We start from the raw sequence: 12,067 nt of genomic DNA, 5'->3' as shown, positions 1-12,067 counted from the left end.
TTGCTCACGTGTAAAATAAGGGGTTGAATGAATTTTATATTTTGCGTTAGTCGTGATGTATGAGATGATAAGTTGAATCAAATTTCTAAAAAGTATTATAATAATTCAATAGATGAGGATGAGAATGAGTAAACTAACCAATTAATACTAAATACTCGTTAATTGTCGTGGTTGACGATGTTGTTTGTGACTAGTATGCGTTTATTAATCATAGTATTTATGTTGATTATGAACAAATTCAAAGCATTGAACATTGTGATGCTGATGAGACTCAATGCTTCTAAATCCAAATTTAAAGATTTGATTTATGATAAAAGTACAAAAATACCCTCCATTTGTTTTGATTTTACTAGTATGCCCGTATAGTATGCAGTCATTCACTTGAATTTTCTTTAAAAAAAAAAGTTAACAACACTTCGTCTAAGTTTCATGTTCTCTTGAAGGTCCCCCACCGGGAACGGATCATCTTGCCGAAAGAGGTATTTGGGAGTGTTAATTTCGGTGTTTGTAATTTTCATCATTTTCACGTCTTAATTCAGTGTTCTCATAGATAGTGTCAACTAATTCAAGCAAAAAATTGTGTTTGGGTTTAGTTGGGATAGAAAGTAATGAATAAAATGCCATCAAATAAAAGAGTGTAAATAAGTGATATTGAGAGTGTTCTTCTTTTCTTTTCTTTTTCTTTTTTGTGTATATAATAGAGAGATTGACATTGAAGTTCAACATATAAAACTCTAAATACGAAACTAAAGTTTTCCTTTTAGCATAAAATTGTAGCATGAATGTAAAACTTGTGGTATGAAGGTAAGAGTTGTCTTCTTCAGTTAGGGGGAGCTCCCAATTATAGGAACCTTCAACCGCTTTAATAAGACCGAATTTCCTATGGATTCGGTGGAGAAGTCTTACGAATTTGTAGAGCATTATCTCAAAGTAGTTGGATAAAGTTGAGTTAGGGACATCTCTCAGCGGTTGAAGGACCCCCTCCGAATTTTGTAGAGGGATAACCCCATTGGGGACTTGCAATCGTTGAGGGCGATTGGAGACTGTTGCGGATGAGGGTATCCTTCTCGATTTTGGCCGAGGTGGTTAAGGATACGCCTTCCTCCAGCTGAAGTTCAAGCTTTTCGAGTTTACTTTCGGCTGGAGGCACCATGTATACTCATTAAGGTGGTGATCCTTATCCTATTTTGTGTGGTGTGCAGATACCTCCTATAACATTCATGAACGCTATGTGATATGAATTTTGACTTTGGTTGGGCATTTTAAATCTCTAAACTTCCTTGTGTGCCTGTAAGGCCCTCTTAGATTTGGTTGATTTAGTTTATTTTGGCTAATTTATTTTCTAGGAGCACCTCTGCCGTGTTTTCTGATGGCTCTGCCCGAATTAGGCTTCTTAGGGGCGTCCTAGGCCCTTATTCAAACTAGGCCTCCTGGAGGGCAGCTTAGGCCCATTCTATTTTTACGAATATTAAAGTTGTAGAGAAATTTATAAGTTAAATAGTAGTAAATTTGAAATATTTAAAAAAAAAAAACTAAAAGTGAAAGGAAAAACGAAGTTTGAATGCTTCGGTAAACAACTTAACATTTACAATTTTATCAATAAGTTGCAAAAATTGATACGAAGTTGTGCTTAAATTAAATTTATTTAAATAGTTCGAAAATAAAATGATAAAACAAAAATATTTTTTAATTTATATTTAAATTTCAACAATAAGGTGATAAATGCTTATTTGTTAAACCCTTGCAAATAGCCCCCAATAATACTTGTACAATAGTTGTTATGGGCCTGAAAAGTTACAAAGGCCGGCCCAATTTAAATACAACGGGCTCCAATCAAATTCAAGGTCCGGTGGAATATAATATTTATATATATGTATTAGATTCCTATAATCTTAAATTCCCAAAAACCCTAAACAAAACCCCCAAATTCGGACAATTGTTGTTGCAGGCGGAAACAAGGGCTCTTAGAGGCTACAACGTTCCATCCTCACGCACAGGAGCACGCGGTTGAGGTGGGGAAGAGATGGTGTGGTTTCAGTGCGAGGACTGCGGAGACAACCTCAAGAAACCCAAGCTCCCTAACCACTTCAGAGTCTGCTCTGCTTACAAGGTTTCCACATTCAACGCCACCTTTCTGTTCTTTTTGTATAATTTTTTTGGTCAAATGGGTTGTTTTTGTGTAATCTAATCTGTTTGTAATTTGTTTATGATCTTCGTTTCTGATTATGCATTAGTTGTCGTGCATCGATTGCGGGCAAGTATTCGGGCAGCAAGACGTTGAAAGTCACACTCAGTGCATTACCGAAGCGGTATTTCGAATTCCCTTTATTGTCTTTGATTTTTTTCTTTTATTGCTTTGTTTGAGTTGATATTGAGTAAAATGGCAGATATTAGTTACTGCATTAGCTTAACTGAGGAACTTTCTGAGATTTGATTCAACGTACTGCATGTTCTCTCATTTTATATGTTAAGTTGATGTAATTAAGTTTAATAAACACCAATTCCATGATCTGACATGAAATATCTGTTGGAATATGATGTATTATCTGATATCGTGTATACATACTATGACATCAGGAAAAATATGGTCCAAAGGGTCAAGGGAATGCTTTGAATGGATCGAATACTAAACCCAAAAAAGATTCAAAGCCGAAACCGGAGGTTGACATAAATGTTGGATTATCCAAACTCCCTCCGTGGTTCTGTAGGTATGTTTAGCTCATACAGGTATATGTAGTTCACCTTGATGGTATGTTTTGGTTATTTGTTAAGTCAAAAACCAGATAAACGAATGAAAGAATTGGCCAAAACTGTCTTTTACTGTGTCTTGATGGCGCCTGGGGAAATGGCCGGAAATCACGAAAATTAGAAGCTGGCATGCCACTGATATATATTGTATTATTAGCTACTTGTGATATATTGAATTTCATGCACATCTTCCCACATACATCTTGATCCGAGCTGCTGCTTGTTTATGATTAGGGAAGTGTATAGACTCAAGCATCTTTTGTGTTCTGTTAGTACTATATGGTGGTTTCTAGTCTCTTATCTGTTACTAGTTATTTTTCGTTTTCCTCTCATTTTCTTCCTAACAATGGATCTTAGTATTGCACTATCTTATTGATATTCTGCAGCCTATGCAACACCAAGGCCACAAGCAAGCAAGCCTTGCTTCTCCATGCTGATGGGAAGAAACACAGGGCTAAAGCAAGAGCATTCCATGCAGCAAACCAGCAGCCTAATGATACTGCAGAAACGAAGGGTTCCTCTGAAAACAATGCAAAAACTGAAGCTCCTGAAAGTAAAGATTTGGGAGAAAATAATGCTTTGGAATCAAACAAGAAAAGAAAACTCGAGGCATCTGAAAATGATGGTGCTCAGAACAAGATTAGAGGTGATAATCCGGCGGAACTAGGCAACGGTGAAGTTATTCAAACCAAAGGAGCAGAAGCAAAAGGCTTGAAGAAGGCCAAACACAATGCAACGGAGGAAGATGCAAAACTGGATTCTGCTGCTGATAAGGATTCCAGCAAGAAGAAAATAAAGTGGAAAAAGCTTATTACTTCTGCTCTGAAATCTGTACGTACCCTTGTCCTTGAGGGCCCTGCTGCGCACCATGGCTGCGGCAGGTGAAAGCCCAGCGCCATTTTTTAAAATGGTTCTGGGCTCTTGCTGTTTGCGCCATGGCGTGCGCCATTTATAACTATCCTGTGGATGGTTTACATTAAAAGTTTTTTGTTGGATTCTGAATATTTTGCTGATAATCTATTATAGTTTATAATGTGTGGATAGGATAATATCTATTCTTCCATGTGACAGAATCCAGATGGTATGATGAAACTGAAGAAGCTTAGGAAATTTGTTCTGAATTCTCTCAAGGAATCTGGCCATACAGAAGACAAAAACCAAGTATCCGGAATTCTTGAGGAGAAGGTGAGTTGCTTTTGATTTGCATTCTTTATTTGTCAGAGAAAAGAAGTCACTAAAGGTTCTTATGCCTCTGAAATACACAAGCGACTCCCTAATTGTTTAATCCCCTTGACTATTATCTCGTGAAAATGTTTTGCAGATAAATTCAAGTTCTAAATTTATTGTTGATGGAAAATATGTTCGCCTAGCCACGAGCAGCTAAGAAGGAAAATACTTTACTTCTGCAACTACTTTATTCACCTACGGACAACTGGAACTTGCTGAAACACATTATGCTGTTGTGCCACTTGGAACAGGAAATTTTGGTTTTAGATTTTTATGTTCAGCACCAGTGAACCGCTCTGCGTTCTAATTGGATCGTGAACAGTACACAGTTTTTATCTTTGTTGAGAAATTAGATATACGGAAATGGTTTGTACTGCTCACTGTCATAATTATGTTAATGAACAAGATTTTTTATTGCAAAATATACTTGATGTCCTGGAATCGTGGATCTGTTTTATGTTACAGCAGCAGAATCCTTTTTAAAGTAGAAAATGGCAAAAATGGGAGTTGGTTAATAGACCTGAAACCTCAAATGTCAAGAAAGGCCAAACAAGGAGCAGATATTGGGAGTAGTTTTATTCAGGAAACACTACTTTGGATGACTGCAGGATGGCTTAAATTCTCAATTCAAAATCATTTACGTGCGATGCATCTTTTTCAACACTTGAGGCGAATTATTCTTAGAAGTTGCAATTAACTCTTGTTGATGCCGTTTTGCTTCTTTAAACAATTAACTCTTGTTGATGCCGTTTTGCTTCTTTAACCAATAATTTTTCGCGTACATTGTATGAGAACATATAAGTCAATGAAATTTTTGTTCTCAATGTATGAAATTTTTTAAATTATAGGACTAAAATTATAATTTTTTTTTTGTTTCTGGCTTTCATTAAGTTATTCGTTAATGAGGTTGATGATAGAAAATGAGTCCACAAGATAAAAGTTTGGAGACATCATTTGTCTTCAGAATGGGTGATGAACTGATTAGCTTTTGGAGCAAACTGTCTTCTTACATTCCAATTTTTGGCGTGTTTTATCTCAAAACTTCCTCAACGGACAAGTATTTTCAGTTAATTATTGATTTTTCTAAAGCTATCTCTTGCATTTGCACCGTTTGTTCTTGACGATGTAATATACAAACTTAGATATTGCTGCAAGAGACAGAGAAAATCCGACAAAGAGAGAAGATGTTGCTTTTCGAATTATGCTGCTTCAAACTATTGGTGTCTTAGCATGTATCAATCAACATTACAAACGGTAGGAGTAAACGGTGGAGCGTCCAGGAAACTGAGTTCTGATTTGTCTCGAGGTGTATAACTTGCCGGGTTTCCCAGGGAGTCATGGACGTTAGTTATGTTCAGATTCAAAATGGAAATATAGGTTTCTCTCTCAGTGAACGCACTGACCGACTCTATAAATACCCCGTTCATTCTAAAATGATGCACAACAATCCTTTGTATCAAGTTTAGTTTACACATCAGAAACCCTGCTTCTAGCACTCAGCTAGCGGAAAATGGCCATGAACCCGAGTTGGAGGCTTGTCATTGCTGCATTACTAGTGCTGGAAATGTGGAGTTCTCAGGGCACAGCCCGTACACTGCCTGATGCAGCAACGGTTCAGGAACATGAGCAATGGATGGCACAATTTGGACGTGTCTACAAAGATGAAGCTGAGAAGTCCAAGAGATTCAGAATATTCAAGGAAAATGTGGAGTACATCCGGTCATTTAATGAGGCTGCGGCTCGTCCTTACAGGCTTGCCATAAACAAATTTGCTGATTTGACAAACGAGGAATTTGTGGCATCGCGAAATGGATACAAGATGGGATCTTACATGAAGTCGACTAAGGTTTCATCGTTCCGGTATGCAAATGTTAGTGCAGTTCCAGCCAGCATGGACTGGAGACAGAAAGGAGCTGTTACTGGTGTCAAGGACCAGGGCCAATGTGGTAAGTGAATGAAGCTATTCCAATTCAAGTTCACTTTTTTCTAGAGAAAAAGAGACTGATCTTCGGAAACAACCATACAGGATGCTGCTGGGCATTTTCAGCTGTTGCAGCCACTGAAGGAATCAATCAGCTGACAACAGGGAAACTGATTTCTTTATCTGAACAAGAACTTGTGGATTGCGACACAAGTGAAGATGAGGGCTGCAACGGTGGTCTCATGGATGATGCATTTGAGTTCATTATCAGTAACGGTGGCATCACAACAGAATCCAACTACCCTTACGAGGGAGTTGATGGCACCTGCAACAGTAAGAAGGAATCATCCCATGCAGCCAAGATTACAGGGTACGAGGATGTTCCGGCCAACAGTGAGCCTGCATTGCTGAAAGCTGTGGCTAACCAACCAGTATCCGTTGCCATCGACGCTAGTGGATCTGACTTCCAGTTCTACTCGAGCGGAGTTTTCACAGGAGAGTGTGGAACTGAGCTGGACCATGGTGTCACTGCAGTTGGCTATGGGAAAACTAGTGATGGAACCAAGTACTGGCTGGTGAAGAACTCATGGGGAAGTAGCTGGGGTGAGAATGGATATATTAGAATGCAAAGGGATATTGATGCTGCAGAAGGCCTCTGTGGCATTGCCATGCAAGCTTCTTACCCAACTGCTTAAAATTCTTGAAACCTTGGATTGTACAAGCTCCCATGTTAAGACACTCCTGTCCTTAGAATGTGTGTGTATACATACGTGTAAATTACTTTTCGGTTCCAAGAATTGCTTGCAAACAAAGGCCTCAATATCCAAATTATTCTAGTTTAATTGCTTTTTGTGCATCATATTTCACGAATAGGATTTTCTATTCTATTTTACATATGCATGTCACGTACATAAATATTATCTATTTTATCTAAAAAAAAATTTATACCCATATCGCATATATGTTAAATGGAATAGAATATGCAATAAAATTTCTGAAATAGAATGCAATCCAGATATTTCATGGCACCCACAAGACAACACTTGTGATGTTATCTGTGTTCTATATCCATATATCTATTATGATTTATTGTATTATGTTCTATTATACTATCATTTATTGTGTTATTATATTATCATTATCTATACTATATATAAAAGCAAAAGGATTTGTTGTTATTGTAAAAAGACATCGATATCCACATTTAAATAATATTTTTAATAATAAACACAAATTAGGTAAAAGAAATAGTCAACTTTTAGTAATTCTTTGTTGGGGATAATTAACTCTTTTAAAAATATAAAATTATACTTTTCTTTGAAAAAAAAAATTAAAGAATTACACTTGCACCCTGTTAAAATAATACTTTGTTACACCCAATCCGTTTTGTTAAAATTTGTATGAAAATGCTTATAGCAAATAAAAAAATATTCAATTTTACCCCTCATTTAACATTCCCATTTAATAATTTTGTACTTAGATGAAAAAAAAAATATAATTTTAATCTCACTCCATATATATGTGTAATATATTTATCCCTTAATATATATATATATATATATATATATGAAAATGTCATATGAAAGGGCAAAATTAAAAATTATGTAATTATTTTACTAATATCAGCATTTTCCGTCCAAATCCTAACCGAATGAGATCAAAATTTTTAAGTGTAATTTCAATGAAAGAAAATGTGATTTCACATTTTCAAGGGAGGTCTAAGTGAAATTAACCCTTCTTTATTGAACTCTACTATTGCTTTATTGAAATTTTCATTCTAGCACATTATTTAAACAATCCAGTCCTGCAACAACTGCTGCTCAAGTACAAGAAAATTAGTATAATGCTGTCTTTGTTTTAAACAGCTGAGGGTCAAATGAGCTCTTGATTTGTCTGTCAAATGAACATTGCAGTGGCTGCTTCTGTAAAGACAACAACTAAAATGGAACAGTGGTTTTGTCCCATATACAGGTGAATTAACAAACCTAATTTTCTTAGAAAACACTTTTTGCTTTCTCAATGAAAGATTCATATCAACATGTGTATGTAAAGTCAACAACTCTATATGGATGCTTGTAAATATCGTGGAAGCCCATGGAAGTAGTAAGATCAGAGCTAGAAAAGCAGAATCATGACTACGATTAACAATATAACAGAGAACCCCATAGCCTGCAAAAAAACAAAGCGGGATTCAGATGATTGTGGTGCATAACTCCATCACATTTGATAAAACTGGACAGGAACTACTCACAGCAATTGCAGAAGCAGCAAGTCCAGCTCGTTCCCTAGGATCCCTGCGGTAGTAATTCCCAAAGTACAAGATTGTAGCATAATACCACATAAGTGGGAACAAGAAACCTAACAGAAATCTGAAGAAAGGATGATGTTAATACAATATCAGTGAGAACCAGGAATATGCTGCATGTTGTATAGCTATACTTACGAGAACCATCCTATACCGCAACCAAAGCAAGGAAGAGGTTTGTCGTATAAGCCGAGTTGTGAGTCTTCTTCGTCTCTAATCAGAGTATACTTTCCTATAAGAATAAATTATAATACCTTGAGACTCTACATATAACAAAGAAAGGAAATGTTCACATAAATCATCGTTCCGATAAGCCATTTAGAGGTCTGTGAGAACCACGAGATGTATGAGGAGAATTGTTCATAATACACAAACAAATTTGAAACTGTCTTAGGTGGAACTCTATTGGAAAATTTCTAAGCTGTAAACAAAATTCAGAAAATTTGACCACAATTAGAGAAAGGAACAAGCAACTATAGACAGCATCTGAGTAATAGAATAGGGAGGAAATACAGATTCACCTATTTATTAGAGAAGATAGGTTTAGTAGCAAAGATTTGAAGAAAAATGGTATACAAATGCCCAATCCAGAATATAAAACCGGAGTTCTCACCATGCTACTGCTCATGCAGCGCATTCACTGAGGCCATGGATTGTCCAAAATAATAAAAACCAAATCGCATCAAGAAAGAACACTATATGAGAATGCGAAATAGACCACAGCTCAATTATTTTCTATGAGGAGGTGCATCAATAATTCAGTTAAAAATTACTCAAGAAACCCCTTTTTTACTATGTATTATGGAAAACCAAACACAATAACTACCTTTAGACACGGAATAGTTTCGAGCTGCTGGTCTCAAAAGATCAAGATGCTTATCTGATACTGATCTGACCAGTTCAAGAGCATTTCTACCCTCTCCCTCCTCGACCATAGCATCTGTAACACCAAGAAGTCCCAATTTATAGCATTAGGAGGCTTATTACTCTCTCAATTTTGTTTCTTGTTCCCCACTCGTTCTATATGAATAACTTATCTTCAAAAGAAAGCTGAGGTAGTATTCAAGAACATAGGTAACTTCCCAGTTGGAGTTTCCCAACCACCACTGAGCTAAATGCTGGTTCATTTGTCTTTGTAATTATAGAATGTCATTATATGTTACTTTTAAGTCTTCTAACGGAGCGATATGAGCTTATTGCATATCTGACAAATTTCATAATCACTAATGACGTGAAAAAGCTGCAAAACACTTCCATCACATGTTGCCTGTTGCCACTATTTATGTTTCAGTTTTCGACACATGAAACAAATTTGGGTGCATTATATAGGGAAAAAATTGAACAATGTGAATACCGGAGTTCAACTTAGATCAGAGGCTTCAGGTCTCAACACCATGTTGTTTTTTCCTGAGTAAAAGGATACTGAATAGGCATAACCAAGCAATCAACAATGACATCTAGCAGGACCTAGTGATTGCAACTTCTTCCGAACAATTTAAAGGTTTATGGGCTTCTACATTGACAAAACTAGTGAAGCAAAGCTTTTCTGAAATCATGTCTTTTTCCCTTTATGCTTTCGCATACCAAAGGTTTCAAGAAAATGTACTTATGAAAGAGAAGACATTACAGAATAATCAGATGTGAATATTGCAAATCATTAAATGCCAAAAAAGCTAATTCTCAAGTGTGAAAATGTACTTAATTAAAACAGAGTGACAAATAGAAAGATTAAGGTTATTACTCTTACCCATGGGTACTCCTTCCAAGGTTATTTATGATGTAGAAATCGTCCCCTCCACAGTCACTTTAGTGGACCTTTAACAAAATTAACAGGTCGTGTTTATCAGCATGTATCATTAATTCTTTTGATCACATTTTAACAAGATCGAAAGAAATACTTGACCAGCTAGGTGAAGTAAAATGCACTTAGAAAGGAACCCTGCAACTAACTTAAACTTAACCGAAGTGAAGCATTGAGCTGATCCTCTGTATAGAGAAGTTACATATCACAAAGATTGTACTCTATTTAAGGTAATAATGCTTCGGGACCAAAAGTACATTGTCGATACAGTTAATTGCCCACATATATCCTCCTCATACTGTACAAAATTATTCAAGACCTCCAATTCCAAATCTGACCTTAATCAAAATTCAGAACCCAGAAATTCAACAAGGAATAGTTTTACTTCAAACCATTGTTACCTTGTTGTTGGGGTGGGTGATCGAAGCAACTTGAAGAATATGATTCAACTGGAATTTTATATAAAAAAAGAAATCAACTCTGTATTGAATAGAGATCAACAGCACTAAAAATCTTCTGATCGTTATCCAACTAACACAGTCCACCAAAATAGAGTACCAAATCAAACTCGCAAAACTCCTACATACTGAAACCCTATTTGCCCTTATGCCCATCAACTCATCATCCTAAAAGAAACTCAATCGGTCCAAGGCATCAACAGAAAAGAAAAAAGCGAGACACCGATACAACTCAACGAACATAGCATAATCAGTGTAGAAAATTCAGAAAAACAATTAAAAACTTGCCTCGTATGATGGAGAAGTGGGAGCTGATTAACTTGGGAAAAAAATTTCAAGCTTTCCGCTCACAGTTTGAGATTGAAGAAGAAGAAACAGAAAAAGGGTAATCAATCTGTGTGAATTCAAGGCGAGGGCCTTGATTTACAAGAGAAGCAAAGGCTGCTTTCAACAATTACTCAATTCCACCCACTCTACGTCGGTTGACTCTCTCCACCCCTTTGTCATTTTCAACTCCTCACACCACTCTATCTATATTTATTCACTTCCTCCCTATTGCACTTCATTTTTCTTTTCTATTCCATCCTATTTTAACTCATTATTCCATAAATATTTTATTATATATTTTAAATAAAAAATTTAATATAATTAATTCAATTAAATAAAGATATTTCAATATTCAAATATCTTTTGAATTTCACTAAAAACTTTAACATTGCGAATAATATATTGTAAGAATAGTTTATGGATTAATTTATTATTTTCCTTTTCATTTTCCTACAGAACTATCAACTTTATCAATCGGTGCATTTTTGGTCTTTAGAGAAGTCGTCTACTATATTATTGGATCCATTGAAACAAAATAATAAAAAAAAAAAACTAAAAACAATTAGATTAAAATCAATACACTATTATGTAAATAAACTAATCCAAACACCTTATACGTCGATCACAAATTTTTGGTAACGAAAAATTGATTTTACTAATTAAGCAAGACGTTCGTTTGTTTTGGCCCTATTATTTCTATAAATGGATTAATTTTCAATATTTGGGATGAATTAAAAAAATTCAGTTGTCTAGACACGTATATTTATATGCCACTTTAAGAATATTGGTGACGGAGTTCAATTGATATATTTATTATATTTTGGGATGTAAAACACAACGATTTTTTTTAGATTTATCGTAATTATAATTACCTTCTCATTATTTGAAAAATTATAAATATTTTTTGGAATGAATAATCGTGTTACAAGTACCCTAAATGACAGTCTATTATATAGCGATAATTTTTCATTTTTAAAATAGAAAAAATATTTATAATTATGATAAATTTAAAAAAATAACTGTAATTTACCCTTTTTTTTTAATCGACATATTTAGAAAATAATATATTTTTTGGGGTAATCAATTGGTCAAATTTTATGGAGATTATTTTAGTGCCGGCAAGAACTCTCTTTTATCCCTTTCTTTAATTTGTTTAGCTTGTAATAGTAACCCTAATGAGTGTGATAGCTGCTGGCCAACAATTTTGTAATATTTTCCTTTTACAAGATTTCAGGGTAATTATCATTCAACGTCGTGATTAAGTGGTTAAGGTTGAATAC

The 12,067-nt window shown here is 35.3% G+C and overlaps 3 protein-coding genes across 3 annotated transcripts; 2 read left to right on the top strand and 1 right to left on the bottom strand.

The window, feature by feature from the left end:
* Window positions 1-1,895: 1,895 nt before the first annotated feature.
* On the top strand, window positions 1,896-4,416 carry LOC105161894 (zinc ion binding protein). Its single transcript, XM_011079743.3, has 6 exons — window positions 1,896-2,110; window positions 2,235-2,309; window positions 2,578-2,708; window positions 3,135-3,579; window positions 3,820-3,933; window positions 4,070-4,416. The coding sequence occupies exons 1-6, from the start codon at window positions 2,024-2,026 to the stop codon at window positions 4,130-4,132; spliced, it is 915 nt and encodes a 304-aa protein (XP_011078045.1). The 5' UTR covers window positions 1,896-2,023; the 3' UTR covers window positions 4,133-4,416.
* An 843-nt stretch (window positions 4,417-5,259) lies between these two features.
* Window positions 5,260-6,963, top strand: LOC105161893 (senescence-specific cysteine protease SAG39). Its single transcript, XM_011079742.3, has 2 exons — window positions 5,260-5,921; window positions 6,002-6,963. Exons 1-2 carry the CDS (start codon window positions 5,486-5,488, stop codon window positions 6,589-6,591), a joined length of 1,026 nt encoding a protein of 341 aa, XP_011078044.1. The 5' UTR covers window positions 5,260-5,485; the 3' UTR covers window positions 6,592-6,963.
* A 768-nt stretch (window positions 6,964-7,731) lies between these two features.
* LOC105161891 (uncharacterized) lies at window positions 7,732-11,001 on the bottom strand. Its single transcript, XM_011079741.3, has 6 exons — window positions 10,749-11,001; window positions 9,949-10,016; window positions 9,028-9,141; window positions 8,340-8,433; window positions 8,148-8,265; window positions 7,732-8,065 (listed from the first exon to the last, which is right to left on the bottom strand). The coding sequence occupies exons 2-6, from the start codon at window positions 9,950-9,952 to the stop codon at window positions 8,012-8,014; spliced, it is 384 nt and encodes a 127-aa protein (XP_011078043.1). The 5' UTR covers window positions 9,953-10,016; window positions 10,749-11,001; the 3' UTR covers window positions 7,732-8,011.
* Window positions 11,002-12,067: the final 1,066 nt, after the last annotated feature.

This window comes from Sesamum indicum, linkage group LG5, assembly GCF_026168435.1.
Source record: "Sesamum indicum cultivar Baizhima isolate 11 linkage group LG5, ASM2616843v1, whole genome shotgun sequence".
Lineage (NCBI taxonomy): Eukaryota > Viridiplantae > Streptophyta > Magnoliopsida > Lamiales > Pedaliaceae > Sesamum > Sesamum indicum.
Note: the sequence above shows the minus strand (reverse complement) of the source record. Positions and strands in the feature narration are given on the sequence as shown.